We start from the raw sequence: 23053 nt of genomic DNA, 5'->3' as shown, positions 1-23053 counted from the left end.
TCTGGAGACTATGTGGGCTATTGCATAAATTTAAGCCTACTGTCTTGTTCTATTCTTTTAAAGGTAGTTTTGACATGAAAGTATGTTTTGGGTCATTATCTTGCTGTATGATGAACCCTATACAACCCCTGGTATTGTATGGCACTGCAAAATGCTGTGGTAGTAGTTTTGATTCATGTTCCCACTTAGTTTGTGCATGTCACTAGCTCTGGATTCAGCAAAAGAGAGCTAGACTACCATGCTTCACACATAGGGTTTTTGCACACCATTAAATAGGCAAAAAAGGTGGTGCCACTGTGTAAAAAAACAAATATTACAAAATTTTATTAATCAGTCCGCAGGACCTTTCTGTTTTCAGTAGCCTGTAGGTGGGGTTTCATGGCCCAGATAGGCCTCTTTTTCTTTTTTTGCCATCATAGCAGTGGTTTTCCTAACTGCCACTTGACTGTCAAATCTACAGCTCAAAGTCTTCTCTTTTGAAGCTGTTATCCTCTGATCAACCTATTATTAAGCAGTTTCAAAGATGGTGTAAGTAACTGTACTCACTGTCTCCTTGGCTTTCTTTGCAATTTCTCTAAAGGAAAGACCTATGTTTTCTTAAGGGATATAATGGGCTGTCTGTCTTCCTTTGTTAATCACCACTGTAAGAGAAATATATGACTTACTGCAGTACTGTCCAAATATTGCTTAAGAGGGTGTAGTAACTGCTTTCAAGGCTTAATTAACCTTTATCATCTGAAGAACAGCTCTAAGTTGTTAACATTTTCAGGGAAGAAATAATGGGTTAACAACCTTTTTTCACCTCTGTCAATTTACCACTTACCTTTGTACCATTTTAGGTTATTCAGTGGCCACACATATACACATCAGCTAATTAATACAAACAAATGACATTAAAAAAAGGGCAGAGGGCTGAAAGAAGAATGAGCAAAAATATCGGAATGAAACCAGTATATGTATATACCAGTCAGTGTAATGTTTCACTCATGTTATGCTAAGACTTAAATCAGTAGGGGGTTGTCGAGGACTGCAACTCCTGAAGCAACGCCTCCATCAGCATGTTCTGAATTCTTCGTCCTGAGCAGGTGTCCCACGCACTCATTCATCAACATCTCGGTTCCTCTCCTGTATGGCATTGAAATAGGTTAGAGAGATAAGACTGTCAGAAATTAAATGCAATGTATTTGTTTTATAAAATTTAGGTTTTGACACTGTTTTTGACTTTTGTTTTACATATTCGGTCATGGTTGTTCCTCCTGACAGATGAGATACAATCCTAATTCCATAAAATATTAGGAAAATTTAAATAAATAAATAAAATCATAATGCAGAATGATTAGCAAATCTCATAAATGCATGTTTTATTCACAAAAGAACAGAACTTATCAAATGTTGAATGAGCTTAGCAAATGTATTATTTAAGGAAAAAACTAGTCATTTTAATTTGTTGACTGCAACCAGTCTTAAAGTTGAACACTAAAGAATAACGATCACAGTTTGACCATAATACTTAAAACATTGACAGTTCCTAACTCATAACTTTCTTGATAAAACAAAATTTTCCATAGTGATCAATACTCAATATTCCTATTTCAATATTCCCATTTAAAAACAACATACTTCAGAATAAAAATGGCACAATTAACAATAGCATGTATTTTGTACAGTGCCGATAGGCTGTGCATCTCAAATGTAACTTAAAATGTAAAACACAAGCACTTGTAAAATTAGTTTTTGACACTCGCATCTTCGAGGATGAACTGATGGTGAATGCATTCGTAATTGATTTGTTTAACAGCAAATGTATTATTTAAGGAAAAAACTACAGTAATTTTAATTTGTTGACTGCAACCAGTCTTGAAGTTTGGGGGAAATAATGAAAAAGTAAGATTTACTGAAAGGAAACAGCTAGAGGAACATTTGCATCTTATTTGGTTAATTGCCAAAAGGTCAGTAACTTGACTGGGTATAAAAAAAATATATTTCTCAAATCTCTCAAAAGTAAACAGAGGTTGCAAGAACCTCTGTCTACAAACTGTGGACATTTTTAGAATAGTGTTCCTTAACATCAAATTGCAAAGATTAAAATATAGACTTAAGAGAAGATGGACCAACTGGCTTTTTATCAGCACTCATTTTAAAAGACTGCATCTCTAAACGATTGGGGTGCATAGTGTCTATTGAATGGGCAGCTTTTACATCTGGAAAAGCACCATCAATGCTGGAATGTATTTGGAGGTTTTTGATCAACATTTGCTTCCATCCAGATGATGCCTTGCCTACGTCAGCAGAACAATGCTAAATCGCACTCTGTATCTACTACATGGCTTTGTAGTAGAAAAATCCTGGTGTTGAACTAGCCTGCTTGCAGTCTTGACCTTTCACCAACTGAATACATTTAGCACATTGTGAAATGTAAAACACAAAAAGGAAGCCCTAGGACCATTGAGCAACTAGAATCCTATCAGAAACAAATGGAACAACATCGTTCACCCAAAACTATAGCAACCGGTCTCCTTAGTTTGCAAAATGATACAGACTGTTTTTAAAAGAAGAGGGGATGTTACACATTGGTAAACTTGGCATGGCCCTGTCCCAACATCTTTGAGATGTGTTACCTATTATATTGTGAATAAAATCTAGGTTTATGAGATTTGCAACTCATTGCATTCTGGGTTTATTTATATTTTTCCCACCTTTAAATAAATATGTTTGTATTAATTAGTGTGGCAGCACAGCAATCATTCAGAAAAATCTTTTTCTGAGAAAGTAAGTGTTTTGCAAAACTGTTTAGAATGGAAGCAACAGATTCAGTGTACCTAACATAGACTCCAAAAGCACCAAGTTCACTGAGGCACATATTCAGCCTCAGTGGATCCCCCATTCTGCAAAGGTAGTTTAATGTGGGCAGAGGCTTAATTTTGTCCATCAGGATGTAGGCGGTTCTCTCTGTCTTGTTTTTCATGCCCTTCAGCACACAGCAGATCTCATCCCCATAAATGTTGTTCCCTGTAAGAAGAGATGGCAAGGTAAATTGTGTTTGTATTTCAAAACAGTAGTCTACTGCAGTGGTCCCCAACCCCCTGGGTCAACTGGTCGCACAGAAAGAATACATAACTTACATTATATCCGTTTTATTTATTATCTGATTCTAAACAATGTTTTATTTTGGGAAATTACCGGATTCTCTCCGCCACATCAGTCTATGACTCACTCTTGACTCATGTCATGATGTTTGGCTCGGTCACATGTCTTACCTACATCCGCTACCTTCTTAAAGGGGCTACTCCGGCCGGTAACACAATATATTACCGCTAAATTGAAACCCCCAAGCTAGCAAAATGAACAAAAAACAACACAGTGGATTTACGTTTATTATTATATTTATAAAATATTAAATAATATAAAAGTTTTATGTCGTCATATCATTTTATTTTGTTGTATTTATCCACCACACCTTAAAGGCCGGTCTGTGAAAATATTGTCTGACATTAAACCGGTCCGTGGTGCAAAAAAGTTTGGGTACCGCTATTGTACTGTATTAACAGAAACTTTATGATATTATTATAATAATGAGATTATTAATACTTAAAGTATTACAGTACACTAAAGAATAACTTGATCATAGTTTCACCCTAATACTTGAAACATTGACAATTCCTAACTAATAACTTTCTTGATAAAACAAATTTTTCCATAGTGATCAATACTCAATATTTCTATTTCAATATTCCCATTAAAAACAACATACTTCAGAACAAAAATGGCACAATTAACAATAGCATGTATTTTGTACAGTGCCGATAGGCTGTGCATCTCAAATGTATCTTAAAATGTAAAACACAAGCACTTGTAAAATCAGTTTTTGACACTCGCATCTTCGAGGATGAACTGCTGGTGAATGCATTCGTAATTAATTTGTTTAACAAACATGATAGAAATTGAAAAAAGATTTTGCTGAAACTTCACTATTCTAAAGTAAACATGTTGGATTTGGAGCTGCAGGTGAATCACCAAAAGACCAGAGAAAATGGGAATAAATTACATAGATGTGTAATTAATCAGTAAAAAAAAATTGCATAAAATTTAAGACACTGGTGGCATCTTTTCCTGACAACATTGGAGGTGGTATTAAGGGAAGGGAAGGTGTAGCCAAGTATTAAAATATAAATAACAAATGTAGGGGTGACTGATGGTAATATTAGATGGGAGGTATAAAAATTAACATCTGTGAAAAATGTTGGAAAATAAGCTATTAAGGATGACACCACATTATGTACCAAGATCTTATTATTAATGATAATAAATGTAAATGAACGGTTAAAAAAAAAATAGTGCTACAGTTGGTGATATCTGAGGGTCACTGCTTGATTCTGTTATAGCAAGCGATTTAAAAAATGTTAATGTTTGTTATGTTAAATTACAGTATATGTTTTTTGTGTTTTTTTTACTGGTAGTTTTTAATTATTTGGCACAGTTAAATCATTTCAGCATATTGCTACAGATCGCTGTATGTGAAATAATGAAGTACACATGGTGGTATATGGTGGATATATAAACTCAAGCCTCACCTCCTCCTTCTCTTTGTGGTTTCAACACAAACTGGTCCGGTTTGGCCAAAGCCATATCCACATTGTGGTCCCCTTCCTCTCCCTTAAAATTGGGGAATGTTGTGAAAATTTAATATGATTAATATTAATTACAAAAAGCACAAATCTGTGTAATAAATGTGTGAGTTGGCACTCTACCATGTCTAAAGAGTACAAGCCAGCAAAAGTTGCACGAATCCGAGTCACAGTTTCAGGCTCATCAGGAAAAAAACTCTCAAGGACACCTGGTCTAGCCAACTCTTGCTGGATCTTCTTAGTCCCAACAAGGTGTGTGCTGATGTCTGGACATTTTGCTGCACACGAACGCTCAATCATCAACCGAGCCTCCCAGCTCTATAATACATCACACACATCTCTCATGTAATATTACAAATACCTACAATCCATAAGCAGTACTTTATGATTACTTCTTACTTCTGATTTGTGAAACCAAGACCATTTGGAAACATTCACAAATTAAAGGTCTATGCTGCCTAAAGTTGGTGTACCTGTTCAGATCTGTAATTTTGAGGCATGTATCCATTGCGGAAATAAACAACAGCAATCTCTTGTCCATCTCTAAAAAGCAGAGAAATATTCGTTTAGTTAGATTTGCTAAATCAGATAATAGTTCATCTCATTTAGAAAAATAGTGCAAACACTTACATAAACAGTCTCTTGTTTTGGTCCAGAGATCCATTTTTACTCACATCTTCAAACTGCCTTCTTATTACACAAATGTTTCTGTGCAAACAGAACAAGCAAATTATTTTTGTTGTTTCCCTCTAAGCTCTCTAAAACCTGGTTTATTCAATAAAATAAAATAAAATAGAAATGCATTAACACCATAAAAAAATCTAAACTAGAATGTGACATTTACTGAAGAAAATGTAAGTAGTGCATGCACCCCAGCCGTATTGTTTTTAGTGCCGACCACGAGACGTGACTGTACTCGAAGAGTACCCCCCTTCCCCCCATTCAGTGTGAGGGGCATTATCTCCCATAATGCAATTCCCCCACCGGGCTGTTTAGATTGATGTATGGCATGCCTTGGGTCTGAGGGCTTTGCCCTGGCTCATTCACTCTGTGTGTGTCAACGTATGTGAATCCTAGCTGTTTCCCCATTCATTTCTATGGGGGCGATTAATTGCCCCCCTGCCCGTCGTCCCCGGGGTTATCAACGAACGCGGGTGTGATCCGCTCATCGCCCTGGACGAAAGGATATAAAACTGCGGGACAAGTTAAGTGCCGAAATCCTAGGAACAGTAAAATAAAATGTTCCCACAAAGTTGGTGGCACACAATTGTATAGGACGTCTTTGAATATGGTAGCATACAATTTTCTATTCACTTCAACTTGGAAACCCGAAACCTATTTTAACATGATAATGCCTCGATGCACAATGAAAGCTCCATGAAAATATGGGTTACATGATTTGGAGTAAAAGATATTGAGAACACCTTTGGTATAAATTGGAACCCTGTGTGCACCCCAGGCCTCCTTTCCCCACACCTTAGATGTACTAATACCCTTATGGCTGAATAAGGACCAATCTCGATATACAGTGAGGAAAATAAGTATTTGAACACCCTGCTATTTTGCAAGTTCTCCCACTTAGAAATCATGGAGGGGTCTGAAATTGTCATCGTAGGTTCATGTCCACTGTGAGAGACATAATCTAAAAAAAAAAATCCAGAAATCACAATATGATTTTTAAACTATTTATTTGTATGATACAGCTGCAAATAAGTATTTGAACACCTGTCTATCAGCTAGAATTCTGACCCTCAAAGACCTGTTAGTCTGCCTTTAAAATGTCCACCTCCACTACATTTATTATCCTAAATTAGATGCACCTGTTTGAGGTCGTTAGCTGCATAAGGACACCTGTCCACTCCATAAAATCAGTAAGAATTCAACTACTAACATGGCCAAGACCAAAGAGCTGTCCAAAGACACTAGAGACAAAATTGTACACCTCCACAAGGCTGGAATTTGCTACAGGGAAATTGTCAAGCAGCTTGGTGAAAAAAGGTCCACTGTTGGAGCAATCATTAGAAAATGGAAGAAGCTAAATATGACTGTCAATTTCCCTCGGACTGGGGCGCCATGCAAGATCTCACCTCGTGGCGTCTCAATGATCCTAAGGAAGGTGAGAAATCAGCCCAGAACTACACGGGAGGAGCCGGTCAATGACCTGAAAAAACTGGGACCACCGTTTCCAAGGTTACTGTTGGTAATACACTAAGGCGTCATGGTTTGAAATCATGCATGGCACGGAAGGTTCCCCTGCTTAAACCAGCACATGTCCAGGCACGCCTTAAGTTTGCCAATGACCATTTGGATGATCCAGAGGAGTCATGGGAGAAAGTCATGTGGTCAGATGAGACCAAAATAGAACTTTTGGGTCATAATTCCACTAAGCGTGTTTGGAGGAAGAAGAATGATGAGTACCATCCAAGAACACCATCCCTACTGTGAAGCATGGGGTGGTAACATCATGCTTTGGGGTGTTTTTCTGCACATGGGACAGGGCAACTGCACTGTATTAAGGAGAGGATGACCGGGGCCACGTATTGTGAGATTTTGGGGAACAACCTCCTTCCCTCAGTTAGAGCATTGAAGATGGGTCGAGGCTGGGTCTTCCAACATGACAATGACCCGAAGCACACAGCCAGGATAACCAAGGAGTGGCTCTGTAAGAAGCATATCAAGGTTCTGGCGTGGCCTAGCCAGTCTCCAGACATAAATCCAATAGAGAATCTTTGGAGGGAGCTCAAACTCCGTGTTTCTCAGCGACAGGCCAGAAACCTGACTGATCTAGAGAAGATCTGTGTGGAGGAGTGGGCCAAAATCCCTCCTGCAGTGTGTGCAAACCTGGTGAAAAACTACAGGAAACGTTTGACCTCTGTAATTGCAAACAAAGGCTACTGTACCAAATATTACCATTGACTTTCTCATGTGTTCAAATACTTATTTGCAGCTGTATCATACATATAAATAGTTAAAAATTCATATATTGTGATTTCTGGATTTTTTTTTTTAGATTATGTCTCTCACAGTGGACATGCACTTACGATGACAATTTCAGACCCCTCCATGATTTCTAAGTGGGAGAACTTGCAAAATAGCAGGGTGTTCAAATACTTATTTTTCTCACTGTAGTCTTACAACAAGAACAAAAATATTCTAGAATTTTTCCCATAGTGAGGCTTTGGAGTAACTAGTATTGTTAAGCACAAGAATAATAATATATATTGATATAAAAACAAAAAAGCTGAAATTTCACTTGTACATAAGTATTCAGACCCTTTACTCAGTACTTTTCAGAACTACTTGCTGTACTGCAATTACAGCCTCAACTTTTTGGGGGTATGATGCAACAAGCTTCTTCTTTTTAAATACTCTTAAGCTCAGTCAGTTTGGATGAGGACAGCAATTTTCAGGTCTCTCTTCAGAGATGTTCGATAAGGTTCAATTCAGGGCTCTGGCTGGGCCACACTAGGACATTCACAGAGTCATGTTGGAAGTGAACCTTTTGTCCAATCTGGGGTCCTGAGGAAAGTGAAACTTTTTTTTCGAGGATGTCTCTATACTTTGCTCTATACTTCCAGTCCCTGCCACCACCACCACCACAGCATGATGCTGCCACCACCATGCTTCACTGGTGGGATGGTATTGGGTAGGTGATAAGTGATGCTTGGTATCCTCCAGATAAAATATTTAAAACTGAGGCCAAACATTTCAATGTTGGTTTTAAGCAGAGCAGAGAATCTTGTTCCTCACAGTGTGAGAGCCCTTCAGGGGCTTTTGCAAACTCCAAGCAGGCTTTCATGTGTTTTGCACTGAGGAGTGGCTTCTGTCTAGCCACTCTGTTATAAAGCCCAGATCAGTGGAGGGCTGCAGTGATGCTGTCCTTCTTGTTTAATGCCACCTCACTAAGTAAGGCCCTTCTCCCCCTATTTATCAGTTTAGCCTGGCGATCAGCTCTCATAGAGTCCTGTTGTACCAAGATTGTCCTGTTGCCTTCCCCAAGATCTGCCCCCTGCAACAATCTCGTCTCTTAACTCTACAGGCAGTTCCTTTGACCTCATGGCTTGTTTTTTTTCTCTCCGATATGCATGGTCAGCTGTAAGACCCTCAACAGAGATACATATACACACACACACACACACACACGTGTGGAAAAGTGTTTGCCCCCTTCCTGATTTCTTATTTTTTGCATGTTTGTCACACTTTAATGTTTCAGATCATCAAACTAATTTAAATATTAGTAAAAGTTAACAGAAGTAAACAGTTTTTTTTATGAAAGTTTTTATTATTAAGGGACAACCAAAATCCAAAACTACATGGCCCTGTGAGAAAATGTGTTTGCCCCCCTGTTAAAACTGTGGTTTATCACACCTGAGATCAATTTCTCTAGCCACACCCAGGCCTGATTACAGCCACACCTGTTCACAATCAAGAAATCTTTTAAATAGGACCTGCCTGACCAAGTGAAGTAGACCAAAAGATCCTCAAAACATGGACAGCATGCTCAGAGCCAAAGAAATTCAGAAACAAATGAGAAAGAAAGTAATTGAGTTCTATTAGTCTTTGGAGCAGAAGTCGCAAAACATTTTCTGCATCTCATGATCATGCCTCAGCCATGAAAACTCTTGAATCCAAGAAGGTTTTTAAATGTCTCTCAGCACTTTTATTTATGTTTTCACTGACTGACATAGAAAGGTAGTCCTCAGTGCCTTTGTCTTTCCCCCGTTCTCTGACGCTGGCACAACTGCAGCCTGCCTTTTTAACTACAGGTGTGTCATCAGTGGAAGAGTTAGACAGAGATGGAGACTGCTTTTAAAAAAAATTCTGATATTTTTAGTTTCATCATGTTTTTTTCTGATGAGGAAAGGTGGGTTTTGATTTAACTGCCAGGTTATTTTGGCTCTTTAACTAAAGCATAGGTGGCGCATGCCTTTTTTGTTTATTATGTGAACAATTTATGTGATAAAAAGACAATGTGCAGACTATATGGTCATAACGTGTACATTTATTTGGTCGCAAGTGGTGATCTAGGCACTCGCAATTTATTATTTTTGGTCGCAAATTAGACCATTTTAGTCGCAGTCTGGAGCCCTATAAATAAATATATATATATATATATATATATATATATATATATATATATAGAGAGAGAGAGAGAGAGAGAGAGAGAGAGAGAGAGAGAGAGAGAGAGGAAAATAAGTATTTGAACACCCTGCTATTTTGCAGGTTCTCTCACTTAGAAATCATGGAGGGGTCTGTGAGAGACATAATCTAAAAAAAAAAAAAAAATCAAGAAATCACAATGTATGATTTTTTAACTATTTATTTGTAGGATACAGCTGCAAATAAGTATTTGAACACCTGAGAAAGTCAATGTTAATATTTGTTACAGTAGCCTTTGTTTGCAATTACAGAGGTCAAATGTTTCCTGTAGTTTTTCACCAGGTTTGCACACACTGCAGGAGGATTTTGGCCCACCTCCACACAGATCTTCTCTAGATCAGTCAGGTTTCTGGCCTGTCGCTGAGAAACACGGAGTTTGAGCTCCCTCCAAATATTCTCTATTGGGTTTAGGTCTGGAGACTGGCTGGGCCACACCAGAATCTTGATATGCTTCTTACAGAGCCACTCCTTGGTTATCCTGGCTGTGTGCTTCGGGTCATTGTCATGTTGGAAGACCCAACCTCGACCCATCTTCAATGCTCTAACTGAGGGAAGGAGGTTGTCTCGCAATACATGGCCCCGGTCATCCTCTCCTTAATATAGTGCAGTCGCCCTGTCCCATGTGCAGAAAAACACCCCAAAGCATGATGCTACCACCCCCATGCTTCACAGTAGAGATGGTGTTCTTGGGATGGTACTCATCATTCTTCTTCCTCCAAACACGTTTAGTGGAATTATGACCCAAAAGTTCTATTTTGGTCTCATCTGACCACATGCCTTTCTCCCATGACTCCTCTGGATCATCCAAATGGTCATTGGCAAACTTAAGACATGACTGTACATGTGCTGGTTTAAGCAGGGGAACCTTCCGTGCCATGCATGATTTCAAACCATGACGTCTTAGTGTATTACCAACAGTAACATTGGAAACGGTGGTCCCAGTTTTTTTCAGGTCATTGACCGGCTCCTCCCGTGTAGTTCTGGGCTGATTTCTCACCTTCCTTAGGATCATTGAGACGCCACGAGGTGAGATCTTGCATGGCGCCCCAGTCCGAGGGAAATTGACAGTCATATTTAGCTTCTTCCATTTTCTAATGATTGCTCCAACAGTGGACCTTTTTTCACCAAGCTGCTTGACAATTTCCCTGTAGCAAATTCCAGCCTTGTGGAGGTGTACAATTTTGTCTCTAGTGTCTTTGGACAGCTCTTTGGTCTTGGCCATGTTAGTAGTTGAATTCTTACTGATTTTATGGAGTGGACAGGTGTCCTTATGCAGCTAACGACCTCAAACAGGTGCATCTAATTTAGGATAATAAATGTAGTGGAGGTGGACATTTTAAAGGCAGAAAGTAACGAGTGGATCAGAAATGCCTGATGAGGAATACTGGTGGTAAAATCAGTAAAGCAACTATGAGCCATCAGTGTCTTAGAGGCCCTGAACCTGGTGGTCCTGGTGCATATGTTCTTGTATCCCTTTCTGGATGGAAGGAGGTTAAACAGTGTGACCTGAACAAACCGAAGGAGCTTTTATTGTTGCTGAAGACTACAACCACTCCATCTTAACTTTTAACTTTATTTATACAGCACAGCTTTAAAATAATATAAAATCCACATTTACAAAATGATGCCAAATTTCAACCTTGCCATAACTGGTTGCCATTTATGGAGCAGGTTTCAAAAGACCACAGCCAACACATTAAATAGGATTTAAATAATAAACCTTATATACTGCGAGGAGACATAACATTTTACCTTGCCCAAAGCTCATTTTCCACATATCGATGGTCATAAATGTTTCTCTGGATGTCCTCAACTAGGACCATCACAACTGCCCTGTGACAAGCATAAATATATTTACTATTTAAGCAGACAGAAGAAACATATCTTTTATGATGCTTAACATACTGAGCTTTACCAAACGTTTGTAATTCATATTATATATATATATATATATATATATATATATATATATATATATATATATATATATATATATATATATATAGAGTCAATCTAATGGTAAAAATTAGTATTAATAAAGCTCTTTGGTAACTTAGTTTAGACTAACCTCTTAGAGCCATAAAGCTCCCAGGCCATTGCCAAGCCTTTTGCCAGACCTGCTGCTGGATTGTTATCCAATATCAGTTTGCTTTCCTTCAACCGGTTTGCAACCTTCAGAATATGCCTGAGATAAGAACATGTGAACTTTACAAAACTTTAAGACACAGTTTCCACTTATGGTTAGCCAGTTTGCATTCTGGATAGAGCACTGAACTAAAATTATACGCTATTAAACATTCAAGTGAGTGCAAACACTCACCGATGAACATTTGGTGTTCGTGAGGAAAGACCCCCAAAACTAGCTGCAATAGTATTTATTTCAATCTGTTTTAAGGCTTCTTTCCCATCGGTATAATCAACCATGTAATCCGAGCGATTCAATCCCAGCACTATTGCCTAAATAAAAAATTAAAAAAAACATAAAATCAATCCAGAAATTTGCACATACTTGCTTCAAAAAAAGGATAAATGCTAATTTATAGCAAGAAGACTCCATTATAACAAGTAACAAACATGATCAAATAATGTAGATTAGTAGTACCAAATTAAAACTGAACAGCAAAAAAAAAAAAAAAAAAAAAAACACACAATCTCTCTACATTAAGTGGATTTTCCTAATTTTCTAACAATTTTGTCATTTAGTCAGTTCCAATCCAGTATCCAGTAATATTTATGCATTGCATGACTGCTACCATTCAGGGAGGGTGAGGGTTTGGCTCATCGTTTTTTCTAGCTGCTGCACATGTAAAATGACAGGGAAGTGATGTGATAATTAGTAAAATTTTATTCTGCATGAGGAAAAGACACATATGATTGGTATCACCCTGATTGAGAAAGAATAGTGACATCACTCCCACCCAGAGCATAAATCAACTTTTTCTAAATCTCTGTCTTACAATAACAAATAGCAAACTCATGGTCTCTCAAAGACAGACCAATTCCTTTTATTTGCAGCAGTTATTACAAATATGATATGAATATAATCAGTAGTTATTATATTACCATCCTTTGCCATTATAACTGCATATTTCTTTTTCTTGTTGAATTTATCTTGTTTTTAAATATTTATCTTTTGAGAGGATATTAAACAGTGGGGTCAGTTGTTTGGCGATAAATCCTTTTTCATCCAGAAATTTAGAAAGATGCCAATTTCTGGATTTAACTGCAGATTTATAACAACCAATTTTATGAAATTAACCAAAAACAGCATAAATTTACTTTACATAAATATGTAGCTTGCACATCCATTAAATAATCTCAGTGATCATTTATTAGTAGTTATCATACTGTTATATTACCGTGTCCTGAGGTTCCTGTTGAACTTGTCTGTAAATATTGAAGAGTTTTGCAGTGAAATTGTCAACCTTGATAGTGCTGTTAAGGTATACATCACAGTTAATTACCTTTTGAGCATATGCACACACACACATTTCCAAGAAGCACACTCCACATTCATATTCTCTTGAAACAGCAATGGAAGCTATGTTTATATTATATATATTATATATAAAAATGGGACAACCGAAAACCTACACCTTGTAAAAAATTATATAATAAAAAGCTTTGTTGCCACATGAGCAGTACCTTGTAAGAGCCTCTTCAAGGAAACGTGAATTCTGACTAACTCTGTCGATCAGCCGATTAAAGTGGGTTGCGATTGCAAGAGCCTGGTGAAATAGTACTGTAGGCACCGGGGAAGGGAAGAGTGTGAAGGGTGCATAAGTCACCACCTACAAACACAAACACACACACACACACACACACACACACACACACACACACACACACACACACACACACACACACACTTCCACATAGAATTTTCACACCTAATCTTTGTGAATGTTCAAGTCAAGTCAAGTCAAATCAAGAGGCTTTTATTGTCATTTCTACTATACACAGTGGTACACAGTACACAGTAAAAAGGAGACTACGTTCCTCTGGAACCCTGGTGCTACACTAAACAACAACAAACAAAACAACATAGAGCTACAACACAAGCTACATAAAGTGCGTCGAGTGCAACCTAGTGCAAACAGTGCAGACAAAAAACAGTACAGACAGACAGTGCAGACAGAAAACACAAGACAAGACAAAAAACCAATATAGCGCCGACTAGTAAACCTACTGTAGACTCAAATTATACAGTACTGTACGAGGTGAAATGTAAAATGTAAAAACTATAACTGGGAGTAAATATAAACAGAACATACAGAACAAAGTAGTGCAAAAGAACAGCAGCAGTCAAGAGGTGCAAAGACAGCATGTAAACATTATACTATAATACAGTCTAAGGTGCAAAACAGCATGTAAACAGTATAATAGTGATAAATGTGTCAATGACCATGCTGCCATGAAAGTGGCCAGGGATGGGCAGTATTTATGTGTACATGTATTTCAAATACGCATTTTTAATATATAAATTGTATTTGATAGGGTTAGTGAAAATGGCTTTATATTTTTTATCAAAATACTTTTATTTTGTAGTTTTACTGTAAAATACAGTAAGATTGGTGCCTACTCAGTAGTTTGCCCAGACGGGTTGCAAAGAAATTTCATGCTCCCTTGCAAAAAAATGTATTCTTTTTTTTTTTTTTATACAAAAATACAGTAGTTTATTTTGATACATGGTATGGCTACTGTGTTTGGTAGTTTATGCTGATGCACTTAAAGTTAAGGTATTTGGTATTATATATAAAAATGCATTTTTAATTGTCTTTGCCCAACCCTGAGAGTGGCAATATTCCAGATAAGTCAATACCATTCAAATATAATTTTTATAATGTTTTACACATTGACATTGTCCAAAAGCAGCTTTAGGGAAATAAATTAAGTATGCATATACATTTTAGAATCATAAATTTGTCCTTAAAATGTATCCCCATGAACAAGAGAGTGGCAACAGTGGCAAGGAAAAGCTCTGAAATTATATAAGAAAGAAACCTTGAGAAGAATCAGAATTAAAAAGGAATCCATCCTCATCTGGCTGACACCAAATATCCATTTATTACAGTTCATTTATAATTGGGGGTATCAACTCATCAGTTTTTGGTGAAATACTGTAAGTCTCTATTAATTCTTATTAAATTAAATGTCTCTATTAAATGTCTATTAATTCTGCTACTGTAAGTCAGTGTTATGGTTTGAGATCAGACTTAGATTTTTGCAGATTAATAAATTGTGCAGTGATAGCATGACAATAAAGTAAAAACAAATTTACCTCGGAAGAGTTTGGAGATTCTTTGGTCCGCATTAATACTCCGTTCAACAGTGCTGAATCTTTTGCAACTGCCTCCAGTTCTTTGATTAACTCCTCATTTCTTAAGACCTCTTCTGGAATCCCATGAGCAGCCATTGAATAAGCCTGGAATAAAGTAAAGTAACTCAAGCAACAACAACAACAGAAAAATCTCCCTCCCAATTTCCCTCTGGGATGTGTCTGTGTACATTGTGGTCATTAAACTTTTATTTTAAAAAGAAAAAGGACAGTCATTGAAATTTATTTGTAATACTCCAGAACAAAACTACGAAAAAAAGTAATTTTTTCATTTTTTCGTGAATGCACGGAAAAGAACATCAAAGGGAAACTAAAATAGAAAAATTACAATTTCAATTCATGACACATGAAGTGTCATCTTTTTATACAACCAGGGGAACATGCTAAAATGAGGGTCTAGATAGCTGGAAGATCATATAGATTAGTCAGAATGGCTTTGGAACCTCACCATGAGGAAATAGTGGAGTTTTCAGCAAGAAATGTGATATTTTGTACTGAACATAGTGCAGGACTAAGTTCAATCTTACATTTGGAACTAAAAACTTTCTTTCGGCTTCTCCCATTAGGGGTCGCCACAGCGGATCATCCGCATGTTTGATTTGGCACGTTTTTACGCTGGATGCCCTTCCTAACGCAACCCATTTATCCGGGCTTGGGACCGGCACTAAGGCTTGTGCAACCCTAATGGCTGGGGTTGGTTCCCTGACCGGGGATGGAACCGTGGGCCGCAGCGTTGAGAGCGCCGCATCCTAACCACTAGACCACCAGGGAACCAGAGGTTGAAAAAGGGACACACCTGATGACATAAAGTCAATTTACACCCAACTTGCACTTTAAGCGTTCTCCATAAAAAAACAAATTCAGTACACACACATTAATAAAACTTAACTATACAAGCAGCTGATAGATAGATAGATAGATAGATAGATAGATAGATAGATAGATAGATAGATAGATAGATAGATAGATAGATAGATAGATAGATAGATAGATAAAAATGATTACATTGTCGATACCAATACAATAAAATAGAAAATCTACGTGTATGCCACCTCTTCCTATATGGATTGAATTAGCTCCGCCAAATTCTGATCTGAAACTGCCGTGATGTATCCACCTCCACATTTCTGTGAAGCTGCCTGAAAAGCGATAATGGGTATAACTTTCACCAGAATAGTAGAAGCTTTGATGGGCTTGCACCGATGGCAATATGTTTTGTTAATGTGTGGTTTGTTTTTCCAGGCGGGAATATGTTAAAATTTAATTAAAAAATCTCAGGAACAACATGTAGTGTTTAGTGGTTGCACTTAACCAGACAAAGCTTAATGGTTGTCCTAAAGAACAGTGCTAAAAACACAAACTTAAATTTGGAGCGGACTGCACTTGCATGAGTGCATGACATGCCTGTCTTTCCTTGCCTGACTGAATTCTTGACCTTTGTAAAAGAAAAAGTCTTTCTTCCTCTGTATTTTCTTGCTTCACTAGGATTGTACCTTTTAAATGTAAAACACTAGTCAGCACTATATAATAATAATAATAATAATAATAATAATACAATAAGGGTATATATCATCTACCTTAATATTTTAATTGTTGTTATAACGATGTGTGATTTGACATTATCTAGTATATTGCAAAATCCAAACAAAACACTCCTACAGAGTGCAAGCATACATTACGTCTAGTAGGTTAGAAATTCACAAAATTTAGGATAAGGGGGCAGAAAATATGTACATTTATATCATTTCATATATTTAATATAACATGAAAGGTGTCTTTTTTTCATCAAAAGTCAGCTTCAATTTAGCTGCAAGCAGCAATTACCAGGGTTCAAGCACTTAAGGCATTTAAGCTCACCAGGAACCAAAGATTGAGCTTGTACTTATGTGGACTGACTTTGATGAAGATATCTCATTCCGTTCATGAGTTATATCCATTTTAGTAAAAGTGTCCCTGCTTATTTTGAAAGATGTTTTTTTTAATAATTATTTATAGTCACTATCCAGGTAACATTACTCCACAAGTTTGGTGCTGATTGGATGAAAAACCTAGGAGTCTTTTGCAAAAGTAGGTTTTGTACATAACTCAATTTTGTGCAAAATTAGGTTTTTTTTTTTTAGACTTTGGTCAACTGGGTTGATACTTTGTTAAATTCTCCCCAAATTGAGCTTTACCATCTGGCCAAGTTTAAACTCTCTAGGCCTTATGATTTAGTCTGTTGTAAGAAAAAATGATGAGGACAACGAAGATCGTAATGAAGAAGGAAGTTTATAACAGCATAGCAGTGACAAAATACATGAAGCACTTTGGGTTCATCGGAGTCAGAAAGAACCCCCAGCAAACTCTGCCCAGATATTTTATATTGTTCTTCCCTTTGAAGTAAACACCGGAGTTATCCTTTAAATGTAATTTAAATGTAGGACATACATAAAAGAAAAAAAGGCTGGGTGATGCCACTCTCGAGCCAGAGGTCAGCAGGTGGTAATCACCAGTATTTACATCTTTGCTAGTGCCGGCCCCCCAGCGGGTCGGGTTAGGGTATTGTTTAAGTGATAATCGTGGTCTCAGACACCTTTTGGTTAGAGATGGTCCTTGATTGCTTACCGCCTCTCCCAGACTGATTGAATTAAGACAACTGAAATACTATGTCAAACTACATAACTGCTTTTATCAAATTTAAGCCGGTTTGCGAATGAGCTTAGTTTGATATAGCATGGGGTGGAATCTGGGTTGATTCAGGCTGTTATTCTTACACTGCACTAGTAGTTATATGGCGGGATAATATTTATAATAATAATAATAATAATAATAATAATAATAATAATAAGGGATGCACCGAATATTCGGCCACCGAAAATGGCCCAAAAGTGCATTTTCGGTTTTCGGCCGAAACAGTTTGTTGTGATGAGGCAAACAGAAACCGCGCCTGCAGCAATATGTGTGGACGTATTTCAGTATATCTGAGAAAGACCTACGGATAGCGATTTGCAAAACATGTAATGATAAAATTTCAAGAGGAGGTGCATCTGCACGTCGGGTTTAATTTATCAGCTGATATCCAAACATCCCGATTGCTATGCTGAATATGAGAGGAACGCGGCACAGAAAAGCAAAACCCCTCCGAGCACGCGCACTCCGTCTGTAGCGGACGTTTCGCAGTTGTTGTTTAATGTTGTTGCAACTCATGTCCATAAGCATATAACTGCAGATATTTTAGCAGTTTCACGACAGACATTGTTTGAATTTTATTGTATCCTGTGCATTGTTGCAATGTGCTATAAATAAATATTTTCATAATTTGTAATTGATTTATTTTTTGAAACTTTAATATTAATTTATGCAATTGAAAAAATAATAATTAATAATAATTCGGTTTTCGGTTTTCGGCCTTGCTTTCCTCTTTTTCGGTTTCGGCCAAGAATTTTCATTTCGGTGCATCCCTAATAATAATAATAATAATAATAATAATAATAATAAAAATCTTAACAATTTTTTTTTTTTTAAAGCAGAGTAGCAGGAAGAAGCAGTCAGTGCATTGAAAATAAAACTACTTGTACATTTTACCTGCGGGCTTTTGTGGGCAGGAGCGAGACAAACTTAAATTTTGCAGGCAGGAGAAAATAACATTTTTGTGAGAGCGGGCGGGACAACACTTTGCGAGAGCGGGACTTTTTTTGCTCACGTAACAAAGCAAAAAATTCGACCGAGTGACCACTCGTACCTTGGAAAACTCGTACATTAATGCACTCGTAGGTCAAGGTACCACTGTAGTTGTGAAAGGAAGGAGGAAGACAGTGAACAATGACTTACTTGGTCGGCTACTGTTTAGATACAAGCCATTGTAACGCGTTGAGTCTGGGTGAAGGGAGAGCTCACTAACTCCAGTTGCAACAGAAATCATATAAGCACAGACAGGTTTCCAAAACTTGTGCTTTTTTTAATTTTGCTTGGCAACAGCATTATGGGTTAATCAAAGAAACTTAGAAATGAGCATCAGAAAATAAAAAGGACATAACCCCCGGTCTCCACACACGCATTAATACCGGTAGAATGCAGTGGCAGGCTATTCCCAAAATACCGCTATGCTCCTAATAGAAGCGCAACATATTGCATTTAGTGTCTTTCGTTAAAGCTTGTGTAAAGTTCATTAGTTTCAGTGTAGACTTATTTATGTTAAAAATAAAAATCTTTGTCAAATTCAGTGGGTGCGGCTTATAGTCCGGAAATTACGGTAGTCTTTAGGTCACGTCCCTTTATCCCTCAAGTTAGCCGTTATTAAGCCCCTCATTAAGAAACCTAATTTGGATCCAAACACGCTATCGAATTACAGACCCATTTCAAATCTCCCATTTATGTCTAAGATTTTAGAACAGATTGTCGCTGCCCAGTTACGTTCGGATCGTTACCATTTCGTAGACTTAAATGGAGAGCTATCAAGGTTAATTCTAGTAAAGGTTCAGTTCTAGGACCCCTGCTTTTCACAATATACATGCTTCCCTTAGGAAATATTAAAAGACATGGAATTAGCTTCCACTGTTATGCTGATGATACCCAGCTATATATCTCATCAAAACCAGGCGATACAGCTCAATTAGCTCGGATAACTGAGTGTGTTAAAGAAATAAGAGATTGGATGACCCATAACTTTCTACTATTAAATTCTGATAAGACAGAGATTTTGCTCATCGGCCCAAAACCAGTACACAGAAGCTCTAGTATTTCAACCTGCATTTAGACGGATGTTCTGTAACTACTAGTTTAACGGTAAAAGACCTGGGAGTTATTTTCGACAGCAACTTGTCTTTCAAAAATCATATCAACTATGTTACAAAAACAGCCTTCTTTCACCTTAGAAATGTTTCTAAGCTAAGAAACATGTCTATATCTGATGCAGAGAAGCTCATCTATCCGTTCATGACCTCCAGAATAGACTACTGTAATGCATTACTAGGTGGATGTCCTGCATCATTAATAAACAAGCTTCAGTTAGTTCAGAATGCGGCAGCAAGGTCAAGAAAATATGATCATATAACCCTAATCTTATCATCTCTATACTTACTACCTGTCAAGTTTCGAATCAACTACAAACTACTACTTCTCACTTATAAAAGCACTAAATGGTTTGGCATGTATCTATCCAGTCTTTTAACACGCTACAATCCATCACGCTCCCTGAGATTTTAAAACTCTGGACTTCTAGTAGTTCCTAGAATAGCAAAGTCCACTAAAGGCGGTAGATCATTCTCACATTTAGCTCCTAAACTTTGAAATAGTTTTCCTGACAGTGTTCGGGGCTCAGACACACTCTCACAGTTTAAGTGCAGATTAAAAACGTATCTTTTTTAGCAAAGCCTAAACATAACATACGTCTCACATCATAACCTTGTGCTCCAGAACATCTGATTACATGCACATTATCAACTTGTGCTGTAAATATCATGAACAGCAGCTATGCTAATTTCTCTCCACTGCTTCTCTTTCTCTCCCCATCCCGAGGAATCCTGAGGTTTGGCCAGCTCCAGTCATGTCCCACCTCATGAAGATTGTGGACCTTTAAAGAAGTAGATGCCGAACTCGCAAACATCCCGAACCATCTAGAGACATACCAGTGCCAATTGGATCCCACTACAAGTGTGGAGTTTTGACATTGGACCTCCTGGAGTGTTTAAAGGCTCTGGCATGGAGAAGCTGGTGTTGGATCTGTGATGATCACAAATGTTAAGCTATATAAGACTGTAGAAAGAACATATTCTTATAATCACTTATAATTTACTTCACTTATCACTTATAATCACACACTCCAGTGCTCATGTTAGTTCTCACTCTCCAGTGTTCTGTATTGTTGAAAGATTTATGATCAAACGTGATGTGTGTTGTCACCGAAATGAGGATGGGTTCCCCTTTTGAGTCTGGTTTCTCTCAAGGTTTCTTCCTCATAACATCTAAGGGAGTTTTTCCTTGCCACAGTCTCCATGGCTGCTCATCAGGGATAAATTCACACCATTCACCTTAACTGTTGATTTCTGTAAAGCTGCTTTGAGACAATGTCTGTTGTGAAAAGCGCTATACAAATAAACTTGACTTGACTTGACGCTGTTAAGGGTGGCCCAACCAGTTATTAGGTTTAGGGGCAAACAGTTTTTCACACAAATATAATATATATATATATATATATATATATATATATATATATAAAATCGCATATTTTTCTGTGTATGACACCCCCATGTATAAAATGGCTCCCACTTTTCGACCCCAAAATTTAAAAATCTATATTTTAAACATAAAACAGAACAAAACATTGTTTTCTCCACTGTCTGGTCATACACTGAGTGGGAGGAGGTTTAGAGACAGTGGCATTGAGTAAAATACAGGAGGTGGAGCTGGAGGTAGCAGAGCTGAAGATGTTGATGTTTTCGTTGGGAGTGACGAGGATGGACAGGATTAGAAATAAGTTTATTATCAAGGCCCTGTGGAAGTCGTTGGTGATGCTGCTGATTGTTGTTTTGTGACAACTCTACCAATGTTTTCTTAAACAACTACTGTTGTTTTCTATAGCTTCGCTGTTCAATATCCCGTCTTTATTACACCAGTGGTTTCATCCCTTCCCTAAGATATTGCAAATTCTAGTTACGCTCAATGCTGTTGATATAATAGCTCTACAATAGCTCATTTCATATTTATTTAGTTCAAGAGGAGCTGGATTGAATATTTCAAGAAATTGCTGCCCACCTGGGAATTTCACACAGAACTTACATAATGTGTTATGAAAAAAAGTCAGTAGAAAATGGACAGGGTGAAGCTTGAGCTGCCAGGAAAGCGTTAGTACTTTATGTTCGTTACAACTACAATAAGTTTCTCTGTATATACAAAATCATCAAAACATGATATGGATGTGCTGCAATAGAATAAGAAGAAGAATATGAGGCTATCATGGGCACAAACTCATTGAAACTCATCCAGTCTTTTTTCACTCTTCAACATTTTAGTTTCAGTAAGACTGCTAAAGTCTGTGCCCATGTGAGATTATTGTTCTTGCCACTTTTTTTATTTTGATGTTGCGTGGTTTTTGCTGTCACATGATTGGCTAATAACTGCAGTCATAAGTATGGGTAGAGGTTTCCTTATGGACAAGTGTACACAGACAAAATGTGTTTACAATTTGTCCAACGATGCTAAACCTCTAGCGAATTTTAACCATTTAAATGGAACAAAGTTGACATATAGTAAGCACAAAAGTAAAGAATATAGCAACGCTACGAACAAAGATACAATTCAATTACTACATAATGGATGTCTGATGGGATTTGCAAGCAATCATTAAGGGTCATCCAGACAATGCCAAACATTTTGATTTTGAAAACAACGTCTCTCTTTACAGTGTCTCAAATTAAAAGCTGGGCTTCTCAGTAACCAGAAACTGTTATTTAAGTAGTTAACTTACCGAATAAGTGAAGATTGTTTATAGAATGAAGGTTGCTTATATTGCTTCCACTATAGTGAATCTTATAAGTGCTGATTCGAGCGCAGTTTCAATTTTGTCGCAATTTGAAAGTCTAAAGTGCATTAAACATGTTACTGGCTAAACCACTGTATATAAGTGAAAGCAGAAATGAACTAACCCCATAACTCCCACGGAGTGTTTTCAAAATAAGAGCAGCGTTTCATTTTACGGAACGGTAATTGCTACAATACAATATTGACAATACATTATTGTACATGCTTAAACTGGTTAACTATTTTTTTGCTTGTAACCTAAAAACTAGATAAATTCTTAGATCCTAAAATCTGATGTAACATTATTATCATTATTATTAATATTGGTGTTGTTGTTGCTATTATTATTATTATTATTATTATTATTATTATTATTATTATAAAAGTAGTAGTATTAGTAGTGAATGTTCAGGATCTAAGAATATACTTTGCA

At 37.2% G+C, this 23053-nt stretch overlaps 1 protein-coding gene across 1 annotated transcript; it reads right to left on the bottom strand.

Annotated features, from left to right (window-relative positions):
* Positions 1-299: 299 nt before the first annotated feature.
* Positions 300-22735, bottom strand: gss (glutathione synthetase). Its single transcript, XM_046869925.1, has 13 exons — positions 22568-22735; positions 15067-15210; positions 13431-13576; positions 13145-13220; positions 12106-12242; positions 11854-11970; positions 11538-11618; positions 5256-5333; positions 5099-5168; positions 4749-4943; positions 4572-4653; positions 2820-3009; positions 300-1125 (listed from the first exon to the last, which is right to left on the bottom strand). Exons 2-13 carry the CDS (start codon positions 15199-15201, stop codon positions 1002-1004), a joined length of 1431 nt encoding a protein of 476 aa, XP_046725881.1. The 5' UTR covers positions 15202-15210; positions 22568-22735; the 3' UTR covers positions 300-1001.
* Positions 22736-23053: the final 318 nt, after the last annotated feature.

Source organism: Silurus meridionalis, chromosome 16 (genome assembly GCF_014805685.1).
Source record: "Silurus meridionalis isolate SWU-2019-XX chromosome 16, ASM1480568v1, whole genome shotgun sequence".
Classification (NCBI taxonomy): domain Eukaryota; kingdom Metazoa; phylum Chordata; class Actinopteri; order Siluriformes; family Siluridae; genus Silurus; species Silurus meridionalis.
This window is presented reverse-complemented; position numbering and strand designations above follow the sequence as displayed.